The 23,028-nt window shown below is 37.3% G+C and overlaps 2 protein-coding genes across 2 annotated transcripts; both read right to left on the reverse strand.

Moving 5' to 3' along the window:
- Window positions 1-648: 648 nt before the first annotated feature.
- Window positions 649-2,394, reverse strand: LOC122406297 (G-quartet DNA-binding protein TGP1-like). The gene has a single exon (XM_043411691.1). It carries the CDS (start codon window positions 2,392-2,394, stop codon window positions 649-651), a length of 1,746 nt encoding a protein of 581 aa, XP_043267626.1.
- Window positions 2,395-20,750: 18,356 nt separating this feature from the next.
- On the reverse strand, window positions 20,751-21,971 carry LOC122406298 (uncharacterized). Its single transcript, XM_043411693.1, has one exon. It carries the CDS (start codon window positions 21,969-21,971, stop codon window positions 20,751-20,753), a length of 1,221 nt encoding a protein of 406 aa, XP_043267628.1.
- Between the last annotated feature and the right edge of the window lie 1,057 nt (window positions 21,972-23,028).

The following is a 23,028-nucleotide window of genomic DNA, read 5'->3' on the forward strand; positions in this document are numbered from 1 at the left end:
TTTCTGTAGTCCCAATCGTGGGCACTACATCAATAATTTCATTATATTTCACCTGGAGAGACATTGCTCCTAGGTCAATTAAACTCTTAAGCGGTTGCAAAGAATCTACACCAAGCAACACATCCCTAATCAAGCCTGGCACTATCAAAAATTTTACGTAGGTTTTAATTTTTCCGATTTCAGTCATCGCCATCATTTGATTTCTAACCTTCGTTAACTTCCCTTTTATCGCTCCTTTCACCGTCACTCCCGTGACAGGCAAAAGTGGACAATCTTTCAAAATCTCCCTATTTTCCAAATAAAATTCCTCAGAGATCGTGGTAACTCTAGAACCTGAATCTACTAATGCTGTAACCTGAATCCCTTCTATTTTAGCATAAATCTCTGGACACTCTATAATTGGTAAAGCTTCTTCATTTACTCCCTCTTCCATTAAAAATTCCCTAGTATCCGTAAAAATCGTGTTTATTGCCACCTTTATATCCTGAATTCCGTTTTTCGGTTTGTTTACATCTCTTATTTTGTGGAGGTCCTCCGATAAACCATCCTGAGATCCTTTTTTCTTAATCTTCTTCTTTTTCTCCGTTGTACCTCGTTTGTTTCCTTTATTATCACTCTGATCATTGTTATTAAGCACGGGTACAACGTTTATTCGTTTCCCGCCTGAGATGTCGACGGCTGAGGCTCTTGGTGGACCTCTATCGCTTGAATTTCTTGCCGTTGTCGTTCGTTAGTTTGGCGATGATCGTTTGGATTGTTCGGCGGCCGGTATCCTCCATTGTTCTGTTGCGGTCTCCAATTCGGATTCTGATTTTGTCGATTATATCCGTTCTGTTGATTATTATTTCCGTTATTTCGATTTTGTTGAGGGTATCCGTTGTTCGGCCGCTGGTTATAATTTTGTTGATAATTGTTGTTGGGCCTTTGATTGTAATTTTGCTGGTAATTGCGGTTTTGTTGATTGTTCCAGCCGTTATTGTTGTTATAACCTCCATTAGGTCGGTTATTTTGGTTCCAGTTTGGATTTCCCCGGTTGAAATTGTTTTGGAATCCACCTTGGTTATTCCAATTGTTGTTTTGAGGCATACGGAATGGCCTTTGCTCGTTTTTATTTTGATTTTGGTTTGGAGAAGCTTCTTTTTCTTTCCTCGAGTTTATTGGTCCATGCCGATCGATCTTTCCCAGGAATTCAATTAATTGTTCCAGCGTTTTAAATCCTCGACTAATTATCGTTGCTTGGATTTCATCCGTATAATGTTGCGAGAGTGATGCAATTATGTCCTCGTCGCTTGGAGGAGGGATAAGATCCTTCGCGGCTCCGAAAATGTTGATCGTATACTCCACTTTAGATGTTTTGTTGTCCTTGTCGGAGTAGTGTCCGAATTCAAGGTCTTTCCTCACTTTTCTCTGTACATCCGTGCTCCAGAAGCGCTCCACGAATTTTTTCTCCACTTCTTCAAAATCCTCGACGCGATCTTCTATGAGAACCCACCACTCTTTTGCGGCTTTCTCTAGACACTGTCCCAGCAAATATTTCATTTCGGTGATCGTGGGGTTTGTTACCTCACAGTACCTCCGAAACTCCTTTATAAACTTCATCGGTCTTTTCCTTTCCGATCCATCGTATGTGGGAGGTTTAATTTTAATTTTGTTTGGATGCATGTCCATTGGCAGCATCGTCTGAATCCTTTCTGTTTTCTCTTCGGGCTCATATTTTTCCTCTTCGTTCTCGGATTCGTCATCTGGAATTACTTTACTGGGCTTCGGGACGATCCGGGTGCTTTCAGTGTTCGGACTATGGATTTTGTCCTTAGATTCGAGATTCTCCACCCTTTTCTTGATTGCACTGACGTCAAGTTGTATTTGAGCCACACTAACCTCGATCACGGCACTTTTCGACTCATTTTCTTGAACTATTTTTGTTAAACCCGTTACGTGACGTTTAATTGGGTCATATATTTTATGGACATCACTAGCGATTGTAGCTTGCAGTGTCTTGAATTTTTCCGTAAATTCAGACCTCAAATCACTAGTGGCCTGATTATTCCGTGCAATCTCGTTAGCCATGCTCTGGACTTGTGTTTTCATCTCTTTCATTGCGTCAATTAGGCTCATCAATAGCTCATGATTTAATTCCGCGAATTCAATTTTTCCTTTATTCGATTTAGGGGTTTCAAATTCCTCCATTTTAATTTCTTCATTTTGATCTTTATTATCATCGTCAAATTTCTCTTGTTGTTCAAATCCAAAGTTACCGCGAGATTCATTAAAAATGTTCCCCGCCCCTGGAGGAGGAATTGAGGTAGTCAAATCGACATTTTGTGCCGTTCGCTCATCGGGATTTTGGAACCCGGAATCTCTCGCTGTTTCGTTTCTGTCGGTCTTCTCTGCCATTTTGACGTAATTAATTAATTTCATTCAACAAATCTCACGCTCGTTTGCAATACCTGTCCCTGTTCGGGCGCCAGTTGTAACGTAACGCTCTTGCCGACCCGGCCTGAACGCCGCCACGCGTCGGTTCGAGCTACCTTAATTTCAAAAGGAGCAGGTATGAACGAGACGAGAGACAAGAATTGTGTTGATAATATAACAAAATAAATTTATTAAACAATACTATTATGTTTTTACAAAATGATACGCGTTTTTTAATTTTAATTATGTTTTTACAAAATGATACGCTTTTTTAATTTTAATCTTTGTCTGTCCGCGTTGTTTAACCAAGTCAGGCGAGAGAAGACTCGAAAGACCCGGAAAAACGGAGCGTTTTACTGTATGAAATTTCGATTGAATTTTCAAATTTGTTTTCGTTTTTGTTTATACAATAAAGAACGCTTTATGGTTTATCGTGCCCCTGCTTATTCTATTGCCTCTGCTTTCCGCTTGCATGAGATTTTTCAGATAAAAAACAAACAAATAATAAAATTGACAACCGATGTCCTGTAATCCTAACCGCTTGACCCTGAATTCTTTACGCTTCCTAGCAATTCAAGAGTGTTGTACGCTTTTGTTTTTACAATTTTTTCAATTTGTGATCGCTTGGATGCTATACAAACTCTAGCCTTACCGCTGCCTCTTGAATCAACGCTTTTATCTGCTTGTTATTTGTTATAATCGATTAGACGATTTATCTTGACTTTGGAGTCGTACAATGGTTCAATTGGGGCGCGGATTATTTAATTCTAATGCTAATTAATTCGTTCGACCCAACCAATTCGGATAAATTATGAAACAATTTTGAATTTAATAATAATTAATCATAAAATCATTTATTTACCGCCTCTATTCTCAATAAACCCAAAAATGCTAGGTGGAAAGTTTGTGCTTGACCACGGGCCTCAAACGTCGCCGAATGGCGCCAATGCCCAGAAACACAAGACAGGTTAGGATGTGAACCCCAGACCACGGGCTCGATACGTCGCCGAGTCTCGCCAATGTCCTGAGCATTCACTAGGTTAGGTAATTTTGCCCACGGACCACGGGATCGATACGTCGCCGAGTCTCACCAATGCCCCGTGCAGCAAAATTCGGAAATTATAGGTTATGTGGAATAGACCCTGGACTACGGGATCGATACGTCGCCGAGTCTCACCAATACCCCAGGCATCCAAAGGAATAATAGGAAAAAGGATTTTAGGTTATATCAGAATAGAGTGTATTTTTCTATTTGAGTCTGCTAGCTCTTCTAGGAGATCCGAGTTGGTTCTAGAGGTAGGGTGAACTGCCTGCCGAATGAGCCGTGCACCGACTCTTATACCCCGTTCCCCACTCTAAATTCTCTCAAACGCCGAATTTCTCAGTTTCGGACGCGTTCTGCGCATTCTTTTGTAACGGGCTTCCCTATTGGCTCGCTGCCTTAATTCGCGCCTTGCTATTGGCTGATCGCTATTTTGCCCGATGCGCCGAATTCCTCTTTGATTAATTTTCCGCTCTACACGACTTAAAAATAATGAAATTTCAATGCCAATTCTTATTGTTTAATTATTTAAGCGATTTGGCTTCATTGTTTTATTTAATATCATTTACTTTAATTTTATTTGAAAAATCGTAAAAAGTCACGTTCGGGTCCTGTAGCCCATCGACGCTTATGCCTGCGCATGCGCTGTGAGCTCGCGTTTCTTTTTATTTGAAACTATACAAATTTGTTACCAATTTTAGTCTTTTCATTATTCTCCTCGGATAGCTGCCATTTTTCCCGTCATTTTGACCCTAATTACGTTCATATTAATTAATAAAAGGATTGGGAATAATTGAAAATAAAAATACAATTTTGGTATGAATTTGGGGCTTGTGGCGCCGTTCAGTGCGTTGCCCGCCGGCTCGCTCGGGCCTTTGTGCCAGTAGCCAAGATGGCCGCCGGTCGGGTCGCACGCCCGTCATCGCGCCGCGATGTTTTTCACATGCGTAGTATCTAGTAGTTCGAGCAGGCTCGGGCCGCTACGCGAGTGTTACGTCTCAATATGGAGAACGTACGCAATCTGAAAAAGGAAAATTTCTTAAAAATAAATTTATAAGAATTTTAGTTACTCTTTTAATTGCGAGTAACTTTTTTATCTATTTCATGAGATTTTTCCATTTTTCAAAATAATACCAATGATGTTAAACTATCGAGAGACGCGGTAACGGCTTGACGCCAACAAGTATTAAAAGAAAAAACGAAAGTGGTAAAAGAAGAGCCAGCGCGAGCCCTGCCGCACTCTTATATACGCGAATATGTCAATTTATGACATCATAGCGTAGACCTAACTTGTATTCATAAAATTCTATTACGTCTCCGTAAATATTCTTGAGATTTTTAACTACCGAACATAGAAGATATTAAATAATTCCAGCAGTGTGTTCTTAGACTAATTTGCCAGCCGCTAACTTTTCTTCCTTGTAAGGCACTAAGACAAAATAGTTCTATCAAATAATGGAATTCTTTGGAGAAATGCATGAAGGGAAATGATAGGTAACAACGTCCATTAATTAACCCTATATAACAGATGGGGCAAAGAGAAGAGCAGAAAAAAAATCTGATAGCAGGAAAACGTGGAAATATAGGTTTTACACTGACCGGGAGGAATATCCATCGGATGGAGATACTTTGTTTCTCTCTTGATTGCTCATACGCAATATCTGGAAAAACTTTTAATTAATGGATCCCGGTGGTTATATATTGGAACATATCGATATGAAGTAAGTCGAAAAATACATGTCGTCTCTTCAATGCCAATAAGTACGATCAGTTTTCGGAAACAATCTCGGCAATTCTACCGAGATCTTCAAGCACCTGGAAATGACCGAATTTTTGTTTATGTCTAATTTTGCTTACCGACGTATTCACGATTCACCGCCATATATATTGATGAGCAGTTCGTTGAATAAATAAAACGACGTACACCACACTATAAGCATAGGTGACGGAGAGTGGAGAATTTGATGTAGGACGCCTTTATTTTAAAAACCTTTGAAAACTTTTGTCTTAAACCGTAAAATATACAGCGGAATATCATTTTTTTAAACCTGCAATGTATTGCGTAGAGCAAAGTAGGAAAACAATATGCGTTAGAATGTCTTATCATTACTTACCGATCAATGAGTGAAACTAAAAAAATCTCACACACACACTGTTATAAATGCCACTGAACAGTAAGAAAAATGATAAAGATTGAATTTTCATCTTCCCAATTCTAAAAAACCTCAGAAATTTCAAAAAGTGCTTTGAATTCGTGAACCACAATAACGCGGAAAACCAATAAATTTATACGTACAGCATAATGATTAATTTTGGCGTTAATTCGTTAATTTTCAAACAATAGTTATGCAAAAAAGCAGAGAAAAAATCGTCACGATGGAAAATTCATCAGATTTATTAAATATAAAAAATTGAAAATAAAAACGTAAATATAAGAATCGATCCTTCGTATTTTTTTGTATTTTATCGCGATTTTGGCAAGTGATCTTCTGTGATCATTTGCAGCTCAACGCTACAACAGCTCAACTTATTACGAAGAGACAATATTCATTGTAAGAAAAATCAGTGTCAGCTCATTCATTAACAATATAATACCAGCGAAACCTATAAAAGATCAATAAATATGGACGATAATTAAAAATGAAACAATAATATAATAGTAACAATATTAGCATTATTAATATTATATATTATTATAAAGAATGTGTCGTACATGTGATATTATTATAAATTATTATTAACACATAAAAGATATGTTATATTATTGTATATTATAAGCATAATGCAATATAGATGAGTATAACAAATATGTGAGTGTGGTGCTGCAAAATCCGTGCACTGCCATCGTTATATATTGAAGCGAAACACTGACTCGAGAACTTTATTTTATTTTTATTTGACGCCATGGTACGCACGAGTGTTTACACCGGCGGCCATGTTGAAAAAATGTCACTTCGCGAAGCGGCGCTCGGGAAGCGAGGCGCTCAGCGCTGCCAACTCAATTTCGATTCCACAAAATTCCCTAGATTCGTGAAATTCTTTATTTTATTCAATTTCAATTAAACAAACTCTTTCTTAATGAAAATAATGATGCGGATCGTTAAAGAAACGTATTGTGGGCAATTTGGTGAAAATTTCAGATTAAAATTATTTAATTTTTTAAGAAAACTTTTCTTTGAAAGATCGAGCGTGCACAATGCGCATGCGCGATGACCTACTTTCACAGGCACGTGCAATAGACGCAATCACGAACAAATAAATTAATCGAAACGAAATAAAAGATTCTTGTGGATAAAATCAATTAAGAATAAAACAAAATAATTAAGAAAGACGCGAAATGTGCGTAGAAGCAATAAAAATTGGTTTTATTATATTATATTAAATTTTTGCACATGCGCAGTGTGACTACGGCTCGACTCGGCCAATTGGGACCCACGCGGGGGAGTTAGCGCACCAATCAGAGAATTTAGAGTGGGAGTCCCTGATTCGAGATTAAGTCGCGCAGCGAATTAGAGTAAGGGACAAAGTCCAAGCGCATTATTATTATTATTTCCTTTGTTTGAGAAGGTATAAAAACCCCGGCGCAGAGGCTCCGGTAGCTAGTCTCGTCTCGAATCTCGCCACGCTAGGAGCCAGTCACGTCTCGAATCCCTGAGAGCTCGACTCGCATGCCATAACCAAAATCCAGTCTTGCCTCCGGATCTCGCCGCGTGAACTCGCCCAAATTTAAGGAATAAAGAAACATAAAATTTTCGCTTATTTTCAAAATCGCTCATAAAAACAAAGAGCCAAATAACATCGCTGATATCCCACTCAAAATTCAAATAGAATAACACCTTTCCTCTCTCACGCTAAGAGGGCCGGGTTCATTCGATTTCGTTTGAACTCAAGATTCTTAGGTGAGAGTTTCCGATCTATCCAGGAGGGCCGGGACAGTTCGATTCCGTTCTGTCTCAAGATTCCTGGTAGATTTCCAATCCTTTTTCTATCCAAGAGGGCCGTGGCCGTTCGATTTCGTTCGGTCACAAGATTCTTGGGTAGGACTCCTACCTTTCCACGCCAGAGGGGCCGGGACAGTTCGGGTTCGTTCTGTCTCAAGATCTCTGGGTGGATTCTTTTCCATCAATGAGTTATTGTTTTCTGAGTGGTGATCAAATTCAGTAGAAATCATTAAAATCAAACAAATTTTCTTTATTCTCAAAACGAGACACTTTCGAGTCATTTATCATTTTGAGCTAAATAAATTATTCAAAACAAATTTAACTCACTGAAAACAATTTATTTGAATTATATCGAGTCAAAAGAGTGAGATCGATCAGAAAAATCCACTCGAACAATTAATTTGGATTGTATAGAGTCAAAAAGTGAGTTTCTAAGAATTATAGCTCAATTATCAAATTATCAAATGATCGAATTATCAAACAAAATTAATTAAAAATTTATCAAGACCAGCGTTGGCGAGAATTATTGAAAAACTATTATTGCAAGCGAAACTATCATTATTCAAATAAAAGCGAGCTTAAATTCATTGCGAAATTCATCATAATTAATTCTGCGAAAATTATTTTCTTTTTGTGTGGAGAAAAATACCGGAAATAAAATTTTACATGCGATTAAAATAAAGCGGAAAAACTCGATTTCAAATAAAAAGCCTTTATTTTTGTAATTTGGTTTAAAACAATTAAAAATTGAATAAAACATTTGTCATTTCTATCTAATTTCATTTTACTTTTGTTTTTCCTTCATGCCCGCTCTTCTTTATTATAGAATTGCTCGAATCCAGGCGTGACGGTGTGCACAAGCACGAACGTACTGTTACAATATATATATGAGTAGATCCATTGGATTTCGCCCAATTTCTCAGGAGGGGTCTTCCGATTTTTCTCAAACTTAGGTACTTTGAAGTACCTTAAAAACTATACCCAAATACCAAATTTCATGTCTCTAAGTGATCAAGGTCACGAGAACGAGCCTTATAAATATAAAAAAATTACCATTTCTTGCCTCTTTTTAAGATATTGGTTCACAAAAACTTTACCAGAGAACATAGATTTACATGGAACAACAGGCCATATGGGCGCACTTGGCTGGGGTCCGCTTAGTACCGACCCCGGCCACCATGGCGCTGTGCAATATACATGAGCACGCACACACTGACGCTAGGGTCCTTGCGCGCGCATTCTCGCACCCATGCGTTCAGCCATGCTTACTTGGGGTACTTGGGGTCCCGATGCAAGGCAACCTGACCCCAGACCCCAAGCATGCACACGTTTTTATTAATAAATAGAATTTCCGCTATAGTAAAAATGTATTTTTTTATAATAAACGATGAAGATGCTTTTTTTCTAGACAGTTCAGCAAATAAACCATTCAAGATATTAAGCCTTTCTGATGAATGGGATCGATTCATGTTACATAACTTTTCAAGTTCGAAATAGGTATCCGACTAGCGTGCACGTTTCACAACGCGAAGGTTCATCGTTCGATTCCTGGACATGAAATTTGGTTTCTTTTTTTTTCTAAAAAAATGATTAATTATGAATGAGAAATTAGTTTATGACGATTGAACTATTATTTTGAATGGGGTTAAAAAGTAAAATCTTGATTCCTTACAGAAAAAAGTTTTAGGCAAATGTTTTTTTCGAAAAACAGTTTGGAAAAACTTTCTTGTTGGTCAAAATTGTTACTGGTACTACAGTAATTATTAATGAACTGTCTCGACTTCTAAGCCACTACGATTTAAAATATTAAAATTTTCAGTTATATGAAGAATTTCATACTTTGTTGCATCGACGTGCGTAAAGGTTCTGACAGCCTTACGGACTTTTAATTCCATTTAAAGGCCCGTGTTTTGCTTGTCCCCGGATATCGGTTTGTTTTCGCTCTATCCTTTTCGTACGCCTTTCCACCTCTACCTTCATCTGTTTCCAACTGCTTCCACATTTTTTCTCGAAGAGCAACAATATATCGCGGAAATTCGCTAAACGTCTCCCGGCGGCATAGCACGTGTGTGACTTTCGAGAATTGGTTTTATCTATTGTGCAAGAATCGCATTTTCTCTCTACATTTAACAATACTTTTGCATTTTATTCATTAAAGCTAAAATCAAAGTTAAAGTTAAAGTAAAAAATGCCTGAGCATAACCGCTGTGCTTACAACGGATGCTGTAATTCTGCACTGAAGAAGCCCGATGTCAGTTTCCACCGATTTCCTCGTGACGATATCGAACGGTATGTACTTGAATGATAAGCATAAAGGAATTTCAATAATAAACGTTGCAAAAGTAGATTCATCTCGACCAACACAATTTATTTTAAAAACTCAGTGTTTTTATCAGGATGCAATAAATAGCAATCAAAGGATATGCTTCTCTGACAGCCACAATAAGGTAATTGTAAATAATTCACTCTGCAATAACGCTCGCACGAGAATGACTTATCTACAATTTTTAACATACACCATACTATTGACAGATGCATTCCTATCATTTTATTTGATAAATTAGAAAAGCATGTTTAGAAATGTCTTGAAAAATTTGGTAACTACATTGTCGACTATTTTCGTGGTTGCTTTTTTGAATTTGGTTAAAATCATTTGTTCTATTAAATTTTTGCAAAATGAATTGAGAAAATAGTCATTTTCTCCTTTCGGCTCTATTGCGAATTAAGGGTAAAACTGCAATAAATGTGTTCCATTTTCGTAACTTTCAAATTTCGTGATAAGAACGAGCGTTTTTTATAATCGAAACACGCCTTTCGGGCAAAATTGAATGCATGTTGGCATAAAAAACTATACACTTTGTTATGTCTAATATTCTGCATTTTTCATTTTCAATAATCTGTGGATGTATAATTTTTTTTGCAATTAAGGTCATCTATCAGTTGTATGGTCGATGAAAATCCTATCACACGGTTTTTTCCAAATGTCTTGATAGTTCGAAGAAAATATGAGTCGCACACAGTTTTATCAAAGAATAAGGTGTAACTTTTATATTTTTTGAAATTTCAAGGATGACGGAGTAAACCATTTCACTATTTTTCAGATGTCTCTCTCACGACCTTTAATTATATTAATCCTCAGCTATATTATCTATACTTTTTTTACGACCTGTTTTACTTACGAGAAACATTATGACTGATTTAATTTGCATCGCGATGCTTCGAATTTTTTATGCATTGAATGAATTTCGAAAATTTTTTTTTTCATTTTTTTTTTGCCACAAGAATGAGAATGCTTGTTCGATTCAACATAAAGAAGTCCGGGGCAAATTGGAGTCCTCGAATAACTACGGAAGCTTTTTACCATTCTTCCAACTTATGTATTTCGAAATTTCTTTTTTTCCGCTTTTTCACCCCTTCATTCAATACTTCTTTAAAGCTGCTTCTTTAAAAACACCAGTCAAAAGTTTTGAGAATATTTGTCTATTTTTCACTCTTGAAAACCAATAAATGTACCGTAATTTGTGCAAATTAAAAAGAAAAACAATACTTTCGGTGAGGCAAAACGAGGTAAATCTCAAAAATTCATAAAAATTTTATCACTTCAATTTTCATCCAATTTACTTTGACTGCTTCTTTAAAAAAACCAATTAAGGTACATTTTATTGGAATGATATTGGAGCAAGGAAAATTTTACAAAGTTTTGCGAGTTACTCGTTTTGTCCACACCATATTATTTTCCTTTTAAATTATTGAAAAAAGTTAAAAATTACAGTACATATAGTATATTATATAAAAAATTACAGTATATATAGTATATTTCTTAGTTTTAAGAGTGAAACAGAAACAATGCTTAACAAGGTTCTGAAAAGAAAAAAATTTCCTTCGGTGTCCCGTTTGGTCCCAGACTTACCTACTGGTCTCAGATATTCATTTACCGAAAAGGGTTTTGTAACGAAATTTGGTAATTTCACAACTTTCACATTTATTATTTGTCTGCTGTTGTTTTTTTTTTCAAATAAATCAGCGCGATTCGTATAAATTAAAACCCTCCTCATAAATTAAATGAATGTCTTCACTTTTCGACGGGATCTTTAATGGTTCACGAAGCATGTCATTCTGCATGTAGCTTTTTACGGTGTTTTTAGCTTTAAAAAGTGGGTCGTCCGAGCTGGGAGGAATGAGTGGTTGGAGATCGAGCCTCGAAAGTTGGAAAATCAGCGTATCTGTTCGGCGCATTTTGAAATAACAGATTTCGTTGAGAACAAAGCCATCAAGTGTAAGCGAAGATTAAAAAATAACGCACTACTAGCTGTGAATATTTTCGCTGGTAATTTGGTTCAATCGAATGTTTCCATTGAATCAACGAATCCGATCGAATCGAAACCGAGCGTTTCGGGATCCGCGGATGTTGCTCGATCGCGTGATGTGGCTGCGCAGCCGCGTAATGATCCTCCTTTATCCCGACGAGAGATTCTTTTAATGAAGAAGAACGAAACTTTAGCAATGAAATTAAAAAAAGCTCGTCAAGAAATCCGCAATCTCAAAAGAAAAACAGTGAAACGTTTGTCAATTCCTGAAATAATCGATGCTGCTTCTCATTTTCTTGATGGAAACCGTTTGTTGCTTTTGAAAATGCAATTAAATCATCTTAAAGTCTCGCCGTGGTTAGATGAAGAAAAACAATTTGCTTTGAGTTCATTTTATACTTCAGCGTAAGCTTACAATTACTTGAGGGAAAAGAAAAAGCTCGCTTTGCCTTGTGTAACTTTAATTAGACAGTGGGTTAATGATTTGAGTTTAACGACCGGAATTAGCACTGAAGTTTTTGAGTTGCTAAAGATAAAGGCTTCGACATTAGACGAATATCAACGTCAATGCGTTTTGATGTGAGACGAAATGGCAATCAAACAGGTGCTGGAATATAATCCGAAAGAAGATCTTGTGGAAGGGTACGAAGATCTAGGTCATCTTGGTCGTACCGATAAAGTCGCAAAATATGCGCTTGTTTTCATGCTCCGTGGTTTGACATCATCTTGGAAACAGCCGATTGCCTTTTACGTGTCACATGGAAACGTGAATGGTGTGCAATTACAGGACATTATCACTATGGTTGTGAGTGCTGTATTTGCTGCTGGATTTGTTGTGAGATCCATGGTGTGCGACCAAGGAGCTCCTAACAGAAAAGCCATCAACGCCATGGGAATAAATGAGGATACACCTTTTGTGATATTATCAGGCCATAAAATTTATCACAATTTCGATGTCCCTCATTTATTTAAAAGTATCCGGAACAATTTGTACTCCAAAGATTTCATAATAGGGAATTCGCGGTTATCATGGAGCGCAATTAGAGAACTTCACAATGCGCAACGCAATAAAGCGTGTAAAGCTGTGCCTAAACTCACCGATCGCCACATCGATCCAAATGCCTTTCAGCGTATGACCGTACGGTATGCTACCCAAGTTTTTAGCGCTTCCGTCTCTGCCGCAATGACTACGGGAAGAATGACGGGAGATTTAAAAAGTCCAAGTAACATCGCGACAGCTAATTTCATCAAAAAATTAAATGATATTTTCGATTGTCTCAATAGTCGATCCGCGAACGATCCCAACCCTTTGAAAAAAGCATTATCAGAAAAATCTCCTCAAGTTCAGCAGTGTTTAGAAAGTGCGCTTCCGTGGATAGATCAATGGACCGTGGAGAGGAGTCCAAAACCACCTTGTTTTGCCGGTTTGAAAATGGCTATAAAATCAATCTTAATGTTATGGAATGATCTACGCACGGAGGGAATTCTTTATCTTTTAACAACTCGTTTGAATCAAGATCCATTAGAAAATCAATTTTCAGTTTTGCGAAGTCGTTCTGGCCATAACGATAATCCATCCGCTAAACAATTTAAACATAATTTGCAATATGTAATAAACATCGATTTAGAAAAAGCTCCGAGAGACACGAATTGTGAGGAAGACGGAACCGTGATGTTGCTTGCAAAAAAAAAACCAAATCAAAAGATAATGGCGAAAAATCGGATTCGTTGGTTCCTGAAAACAGCGCGATGGAAGAAATTGCTTCCACTAATGAAGATGTGGTCGCAAACGATTCAGCCGGAAACATTGACGAGACAATAGACGATGAAGTTGATCAATCAGTACCGACATCGATTAAAACCGAACAAGACAGTGATAAAGTAACTCTCGAAAAATGTACTATGAATTATGTTTCTGGTTACTTGCTCCACGGATGTTTGGAAAAGTTCGAGTGTGCAAAATGCAAAGAACTTTTTGTTAAAAGTAACCAGAACTTTGAAAGTAACGTTCAACTTTTAGTTTTTTTCAAAGCCTATAAAACCACTGACGGACAAGAACTTGGACATTTAACAGCTCCTGTCGACAAGTTTCACACTTTAATAGTTGCTGCTTACAGACGATTTCAAAATGAATTTTCTTCACATAAACACGAAGTCAGTATCGGTCAGTATCTCAGACGATGTTTGCACGAGACGTTGACAGCGACCGATCGTGACTTCTGGCTAAAAAACGATGACTGCCAAGATCATCGCGATTTTATCGTGGACTTGTTCGTTCGAACACATCTTTACAATTATTTAAAGTGGATATCCCGCGATATGAGGGATGCGGCAAATAAAAAACGGCAAAACAGCAGCGTCCTCGCGAAACCGAACCGCAAAATTTTGAAAGTTTCTCACAGCTGAAGTAGTTTTTTTTCGAAAAATTTTCCACCTATTATTTAATTAAAGCTTGGCCATGAAGGTCTACGTTCTCAACTCTTTCATTAGAATGTTTTTGATTTTTCGATAAAAAATTTTAATTTCAATTTAGATCAGAATTCAATTTCACTGTAAACATCATTCTTTATTACTTTTTCAAGTTAACTTCATTATTTCCTTTTTTCCCACCCTACCTTATTCCTTATGGTCGATTTTTGAAACAAACTCGTTTTCGAGTTGTAAAAAAACTAGCCCATTATTCCTTCCCATCCTGACGAAAAACACTCGCTACCTTTACGTGGTTTTCGTCGAGTAATATCAATCACCATTATCACCTGCTTGCTTTTCTCATTTTATGGGTTTGTTAATTTTTATTGACAATTTTAACCATTGTAATCGTTTTCATTAAAAATAATTTTGTTAATAATAATGCACTACAAATGCTTTACATGTATGCATGCTGATTGATATTAGCTGAGAGCGAGTCTAATTGAAAAACTAAAGGTAAAATTTTTTATTTGTTCCTGTTTTTAAAAAACATTTGCAAGGAAAAAAAATCCACAGAATGTAATGCCATTTCTTTTTATTATAAAAGATTGTCATATCGGCAAAATTGGACTATGGTGCAGTATGCTAATGGAAAAATAAAAGGTAGATCAATTGATTCGGTCAGAATATTTTTTTCTCTTTCGATAGGAATAAATAATCATTTATTTCAATCGTCCAAAAGTTCAACAGTTTAAAAAGTCATTAAACTTGTACGAAAAAAATAATTAGCGAATAAAAAAAATCTCCATGACTAGGATTCGATCCATGCACCGCTAGCATGTCAACTCCCCTCGGCATAAGAGTGGGGGTCAGCTGATGCGTCAAGTGTGTGAGGCACACCGATACATCACTGCGCGCCCTACAGCTCATAAGTGGAACTACATTTTCCGTGCCAAAAGCTAACACGGGCCCTGTTGTTTCATGTAAATCTATGTTCTCTGACTTGACGTTCAAGTCAAGTAATACTGGTTCCATTTCCTTTAGTATACCATCTAGATTATAGAGAAACGTGGTCCAGTCATTCAGATCAAGAGGCCTTTCATTGTGATCACGTTAAATGAATTGAAAATTTCAATAAAATGACTATTTTCAAATTGATGCTACAGGCTTCTTTCTAGCATAATTGACTTCTAATACGGCTCATTTTTTTCATTTTTTATACCTTTCAAGCGAGTCATGCCGAAAATTCGGATTGCGTGAAGAAGCCTAGAGAGATATCATTCCAAAGTTGGTATTTTTCGAAATTTTACGAAAAATCGCGAACTTTGATCGTGCACCACGGATTTCTATCAACTCCGAAGTTCACAAAAATTTAGGTGACAGTAGTTCTTTTCTAGAAAGACCTGTTTCGAGGAATTACTTGGCCCGAACTTCCATCACTCTTTACAGCCTGCCGAAGATCACACAACTCCGAGTGCTTTGACATTGAAAAATGTATGATGCAGTGTTTCTAATTTTTTTTTTAGGCTATTTTACGAAGTTTTCAGTACAGTTGTATAGAATCGAACATATATTGTGACGAAACACTCGCGTGACGGCCCGAGCCCGTCGAAACTTCGCGATCTTTAGATCCCGGACAAAACATCTCGGCGACCACGCTCGTCGTTGTTGACAGGGCGGCCATCTTAGGCTGGTAGGCATGAGCCCCAGTGGGGCAACCAACACCGCTCTGAACTTCGCTGCGCTATATTTTACCGAAATTAATTCTTTTTGCATTTTTGTTATTTCAAGTCGCCCGAGCACGTAATTACGATCAAAATTTTCAGAAAAATAACACGAGTTTAAGAAAAATGATCACAAGTCAAATTAATAATGTAAAATCCAATCACAATGAAAAATGTAAAAATCGACTGCGACGCATGAGCGGGCAGAGCGTTGATGGGCTATAGGACGCGTACGTGACTTTTAGCGATTGTAATTATTTGAATCAGATTAAACAAAGTAACAACGCCAAATCAAAGAAGAAATTAAATAATAATTGATCAAATTCAGGTTTTTGTTGTTAAAAATCGAAATAAGCTGAAAAACATAAAAAGCGGTAGTCCGCGCATCGTATGTTAGCCCGCTCGACCAACGGGCGAGCGTGAATCATGGCATTGGGCCAATCAGAGTAGGCGTTACAGAAAGGTACGCAGAAACCGAGCGAAAACGGAGATTCTCGGCGCTCGAGAATTTTATGGTGGGGACACGGGTATAAGAAGCGCTGCGCGACTCATTCGGGAGACAGTTCTCCCTGGCTAAAGGATCAACTCGGACCTCTCTCAGTACACCTCTACATCAGCCTCAGCAATAGTAAACCTATCCTCAAAATCTCTGGGGTTCTCGTAGCGCGGACTCTTGGATCGACTCGGTGACGTCTCGATCCCATAGCCCGTGGGCGGTGAATTGCCTATTTCCTTGGATGCCTGGATTCTCGGAGCGACTCGGTGACGTCTCGATCCCATAATCCAGGGTCCGCACCTAACCTCTAAAAAATTTCCAGCTTTCCGGTGCACGGAGTTCTCGGATCGATTCGGTGACGTCTCTATCCTATAACACGTGGACGGGAGGTCTGTACTGTAGATCTACCTTTACCCTGTAGATGCTCGGACTCTCGGAAAGATTCGGCGACGTTTCGATCCCATAGCCCGCGGTCTACTTCCTACCTTTTCACAGTTTATTTCTTTCTTATTGTTGAGGGGGATTAAAAATTTATCCTATTATCAAAAAGTAAATTCTCGTTTGAAAACATTGTCCGATGTGGTCCAGGTAGGGAGATCCAGACCTATTTAGAAAATAATCATACAAGAGGCGATAGATGATACTAGAATTTATATCGAATTAAAAACGGAAATAAGAATTGTAAAAGTGAGAAACACTCTTATTTGATTTTAAAAGCGAGCGTAACAGGACATCGGAAAAACCGCGTCTAACGAATTATAGCACGAAGCATCGAATCGAGAGGTTTTTAAGTTCGAGGCGTATCGAAAGATTAGAACGAACGCGACCATTTAATTTAAAATTGTTTTTTTTCCTAATTATTATTTTTGTACAGTTAAATTTCGAAAATTGAGAAATTAAAAAATTTTCTCAGACAGAGAATTTGCTACGTTTTCGGGTCTTTCGGGTCTTTTTCTCGCCAGATCCGATTAAACAAAGCAAGACAGTTTAAACAAAAAAAACACAAAATTGTTGTGGAATCAGCGAGCTAAAGCGCAAAATTTCTTTTATTTTTGTCAGAATTCGGTCAAATAATTAAATAAAATTGATTATGTTTATATTTTACCAAAATTAACAGTGTCCGCGTTTCCTTCATACCTGCTCCTTATTACTAAGGTTGCTCGAACCGACGCGTAGCGGCATTCAGGCCAGGTCGGCGAGAACGTTTCGTTACAATATTTACCATATAAACAGCAGTACATTTTTTGAAAAATGGAATCATAATCATGTTCGTAATCCGATGTACTTGGCAACTTTTGTATATATTTGAAAACGTTTTCTTTCTAGAATGAAAAGTCTTACAATCATTGATTTCCATGATTTTACAGGTGACTGCTCAAAAAACATAAATGTACTTGTCTCTAGTTTTTTACAGCATTCATGTTGGTGATGTCAGGCTTAAAACATTCTTCAAGCAACAAACTTCAAGTAACATGGCTTCCTTCACGTACACCCAAACTGCGATAAAAACCTATTTCTCGTGAATTAATCTGACTTAATAATTATAATTAATTATACTACAAATAGAATTTTTTATACCTATTCTGAAAATAAACATTAAGAACTCCAGACTATATATCATGTTGTGGAGCATTATTCAGGCATCACGTATCCATTATGCTCATTTTAAGGTTTATAATTCGTATTGGATTATTCGAAAATCATCAACGAAATTAAATTGAGCACCAAAATATTTCAGTGTCGGCTGAGGGTAAACTATTTGGAAAATTTCTGCAATTTCAAGAACGTTAATAGCTTGTAAAACACCGAAAAAATAATCTGCCCACTGCAGATGATGGCTTAAAATTTTTTATATACTATCACGGTGTTTTTAGAATTTTTCAGATTTGTAAAACATGCCGTTTTTTTTCGAAAAAGTTTTTGTTCAGAAATGAGGGAGGTTCGGAACACTTTAAAACTACGTTGAGGATGTTTTTAAGACTCAATGTGAGCATGTAAAAAAAATCAAAGAAATCCGAAAGGGTCAGGGTCACGGGTTTACACACTTGGACTAGAAAACCTCATATATTTTAAGAATCTTTTTGATTTTTCGTCCTGAGATTTCCATTTTTGAGATTTGTTGTCAACACCGATTCCAGGAGTGCTATTTTCAACATACCATGGAACTAATTAAAAACAAAAATTTTCTAGTACTTCTGAGTGTGTAAAAGAGGTGTACAAGGTTTTATTTAAATCCATCTAACCAAATTTTATTTATAAAATAAAATTTAAAAAAAACCTAAAATTCCATCTTTTACACTGTTCATAGTCCTTCAAGTGGTCTTACACCTTCATCCTTGCACCGTTATTGTTTACCATACAAAGAAATGAGAAGATATTAAAGCACTTTTAATATTTCATATAAGCTCAATTCAAACAGCATTATACACGATTGAAAAATGATTAAGTTTCACATGATGAAAAAAAAAGTATTAAACCAAGTCCCAAGATGAAATTCATAAAAATTGAAAGCTGGTTCAACACAATTGAAAATAGTTTTTTTGAATGAGCTGAAAATATATTTTTCTTTAAAAATTATATTTTTAAATACGAAAATTCATATGGAAAGACTTTGTATAGCATATGATTCTATTTTCCAAAAAATATACTGCTGTTTGTATGGTAAATATGTATTCGATTCAATACGACTGTACTGAAAACTTCGTAAAACAGCCTCAAAAAAAATTAGAAACACTGCATCAAACATTTTTCAATATCAAAGCACTCGGAGTTGTGTGATCTTCGACAAGCTGTAAAGAGTGATGGAAGTTTGGACCAAGAAATTCCTTGAAGCGGGTCTTTCTAGATATAAAGAACTACTCTCACCTAAATTTTTGTGAACTTCGGAGTTGATAGAAATCCGTGGTGCACGGTCAAAGTTCGCGATTTTTCGTAAAATTTCGAAAAAGACTAACTTTGGAATGATATCTCTCGAGACTTGTTCACGCAATCCGAATTTTCGGCATGACCCACTTGAAAGGTATAAAAAATTAAAAAAATGAGCCGTATTAAAAGTCAATTAAGCTAGAAAGAAGCCTGTATCATCAATTTGAAAATAGTTATTTTATTGGAATTTTCAATTCATTTAACGTGATCACAATGAAAAATGAAAGGCCTCTTGATCTGAATGACTAGACCACGTTATTCTATAATCTAGATGGTATACTAAAGGAAATGGAACCAGTATTATTTGAGTTGAACGTAAAGTTTTTGTGAACCAATATCTTAAAAAAAGGCAAAAAATGGTCATTTTTTGATATTTATAAGGCTCGTTCTCGTGACCTTGAGCACTTAGAGACATGAAATTTGGTATTTGGGGATAGTTTTTAAGGCACTTCAAAGTACCCAAGTTTGAGCAAAATCGAAAGACCCCTCCCGAGAAATTGGGCGAAATCCAATAGATCTACTCATATATATATATTCATTTATATACACATTCAAATTAGAGATTTTTTCGATCAATTTTTTGCCCATTCGCGCCCACACAGGACTGGATCTACGGAGAAAAAATGTAGCGTTATTCCGAGATCCCGTTATATTAAGCACCTCGTAATGAAAAGAAGATCGACATGATGAATTTGAAAAAAAAAACATGAATGACGATTTCAAAATCATGAAAGAGAGTCATTCTTTTATTTTTCCGCAACTCATGTTTTGAACTTCCTGGAAGATATCTGGTACCACCAGTAAAAACAGGAATACGAAAAGTTCTAGCCCGCAAAGAAAAATAGTGAAAATAGACATATAAGTTTGGACTTTTGCCATTACTTTGGAATGTCATAAAAGCCAATTTATAGCATGAACACATATGCACGGCATTCTTCAATAATAAAAGCATTATAAGATGGAGCTCGTGCGATTGTCATGTGAAACCAATCGATAAAGTAGAAAACTGATGGAGCGGCTAGTCGAAACATATATAAGACGAATTTACTTGCTGCTGTGTTTTGCTCATTAGGTACAGGCGATTCTGTTCGAAATGTTGAATTGCTACGTAACAGGGGGTTGGCGTATGGGAGAGTTTACACGATGGAACACTTCGCACAGGGTAGAGTTGCTACAGTTGGAGAGTTTCAGCGGTGACTTGCTGCACAGAGGCGATGGGCACGGTACATGTGTACCTGAGCCAGGCGGGAAAAAGTGGGGATACTCGAGCGGCGGGGAAGTGTCGATTTGCTCCACGCATCGAGTTGAGCTAGGTGCTGTTGACACGATTGGGCATTTTGCACAGGGTACAGTTGCTACGCTTGGAGAGTTAAACAGTAGCGAGTTGCGCGGCACAGTTGACACAGTAGAGAGTAGCTCTGGGTCAAGCTGACACCCTGCCTACTGACCCAAAGAATCCTCTACAGATAATTTTATATTTTAATCCCCACCACCTCAAACCAATTTCTTGACATTTCCACTGATTGAGTTGTATTCTACAATTCGATCGTGTAATATTAAGCAATATGCTGAGGTTTGTGGTGGAATTGGATTTGTTGACTCGAATTCTAATCGAATGTCAACGGGTCCAGATTTCAATGACTCATTCTGTTTTGAACAATCAATGACAATGAGTGGTGCGTACTTCAAAAAGTCTACTTTACTCAACAGTGGTTCAGACTCCTGCCCGTAGTAGGAAGCCTGAAAATTTGCATACACATCGTAGAGTAGAGCGTACTGATTATGATCAATGTCAAGATTCAAATTTCCATAAGGATAACTCTGTGAGTTGAGAAAGAGTTTGACGTCTCTGATATTACAATGATCGAAGTCACTCGCGTTCTTAGTCGCGCTGTTTTTGCGAGCTGTTTGAAATCCCAAAACAACGTATCGAGGTTTTTCGAGCTGCGTAGAGGTTTTCACAACCCAAACGTGCTTTGTAGTTGTAGGCAGTAGCGGGTACTCGTACAATTCCCAAGCACGAAAACTCAACGGGATGTACGAGTCTTTGGCAATAAAATTTAATAGTTGAATTTTCCATTGATCAGCTACTCTGACATATGGTATCATCCATTCGATCTTCGAAAGAGTAATTTTGAATTGTTCCGCAGCATCAGCAGTTTGTATGATAGCATTCGTATCAGAGTTTTCACGTGTTAAAATCAACTCATGTTTGGCATTGACGACAATTCTGCGATAGTCCTCAGCAAAGCCCAGTACCATACTCAAAGGTATTGAGATGTCAGAGTAACCAGCTGCATCGGTTATCGATGCTTCTTCGTCTCCCAGCCAACCAGCATTTTCCATGACTGATTTTTGGCTAGGATTCTGGGAGATATAATTTTTCATGAGTGTTGTAAGACCAACATTTTTACATCGATCGATCTCCACAGCATTCCGCTCATAACGAATTTCTTCAAATAAGTGACAGATGGCGTTGTTGACCAATGTCGTGGTAGCGGCAACAGGTTGTCCATCAGCTTTCGTCAATCTACCATACACATGCAATGAGCTCTTGCTCGGTAGCAAGCACAAATCCTGATGCTGAACTGCAATACGAATCTCATCGTTGTTGTTGAAAGTTGCTGATGCGAATGGTTGATGTCCATGCAATTCATAGTGCGCGATGGACTCATCAAAGATGATTGGTTTTTGTATTCTTAGGACCTCCTTCATGGTATAAAGGTATTGAGACACAACAAAGCCTTATTTGTACTTTCCTCGAGGTTTTAGACCGAGGCTCTTTAGAAACCGATAATTTTTGCGTGTTAGCTCCTTGCGAGACGTTCGACGACTGTTCCACTTTGGGCATGTCGTATTAATTTTATAACTTCCTTTCGACTCAAAAACAATACCCATTTTCAAGATTTCACGTGTAGTCTGATCGTTATTGTTTCACCCTGAAAATTTACCAATTTTCCGTCTTGATCAACAATTTTCAGTTGTAGATTATCTATGGCCTGTACGGTGATAGGGAGATAAGTGATGTGCGATGGCACTTCAACGATCTTATATCCTGGCGGAACAACGGGAAAAAATTCGTGAATGGTATGCCATTTATGTAAGCTCCTGCTGTTATGTTACACTCCACTCGTACTGAATTGATTTTTAGTATGGCAACTGGTAGGTCAGATTTATGAACAATATTAGCTCGAAGGATGCGCGGTGTGAAACCCAACAATCGACCAATAGAATCGCTTGGCTCAAAATTGATATCGCGATTACACTTCAGTTCGCTACACAGAGTATTATTATTAGGCTTAAGATTGATGACAATGTTATGATCAGAGAGCGCGATCTGCAAATAATTTTCCAGATCTTCAATTTCGTAGCTACCAGTTGGTATAGTTATAATTTCCTTGTCTACATAAAATTTGTTATTTCCCACGTCAATATTAGGAATTGAGTTGAAGGTCAACAATTCTACGAGGCCTAAAGTATAATTTTTGAACGGTAACAATTCAATCGGAGGAAAAAAGTTAGCCTCGAGAACTGATGATGTGCCTGATAGTGTCAGCGTGAAAGAATCGCCCATCGCTTCAGTTGTTCAACTGATATTAGCAATGATATGACAGCTCATTTTATAGTTCACCATTGAGAAATTTGAGACACAAATGACCGCATATCACTGTGTCATAGTCCTGATATTTTTCATAGTTGTAATTTATGGTGCTACCAACACCGAGATATTTCATCAAATCTGGAGGCGGTTGAAGATTACCGAAGCTGTCAA

The sequence above is a fragment of the Venturia canescens genome, chromosome 2 (assembly GCF_019457755.1).
Source record: "Venturia canescens isolate UGA chromosome 2, ASM1945775v1, whole genome shotgun sequence".
Classification (NCBI taxonomy): Eukaryota; Metazoa; Arthropoda; class Insecta; order Hymenoptera; family Ichneumonidae; genus Venturia; species Venturia canescens.

What these genes read in the sequence shown, in the direction of transcription:
- LOC122406298 (XM_043411693.1), bottom strand. Translation starts at nt 21,971, where the DNA reads ATGAAGGAGGTCCTAAGAATACAAAAACCAATCATCTTTGATGAGTCC.
- LOC122406297 (XM_043411691.1), bottom strand. Translation starts at nt 2,394, where the DNA reads ATGGCAGAGAAGACCGACAGAAACGAAACAGCGAGAGATTCCGGGTTC.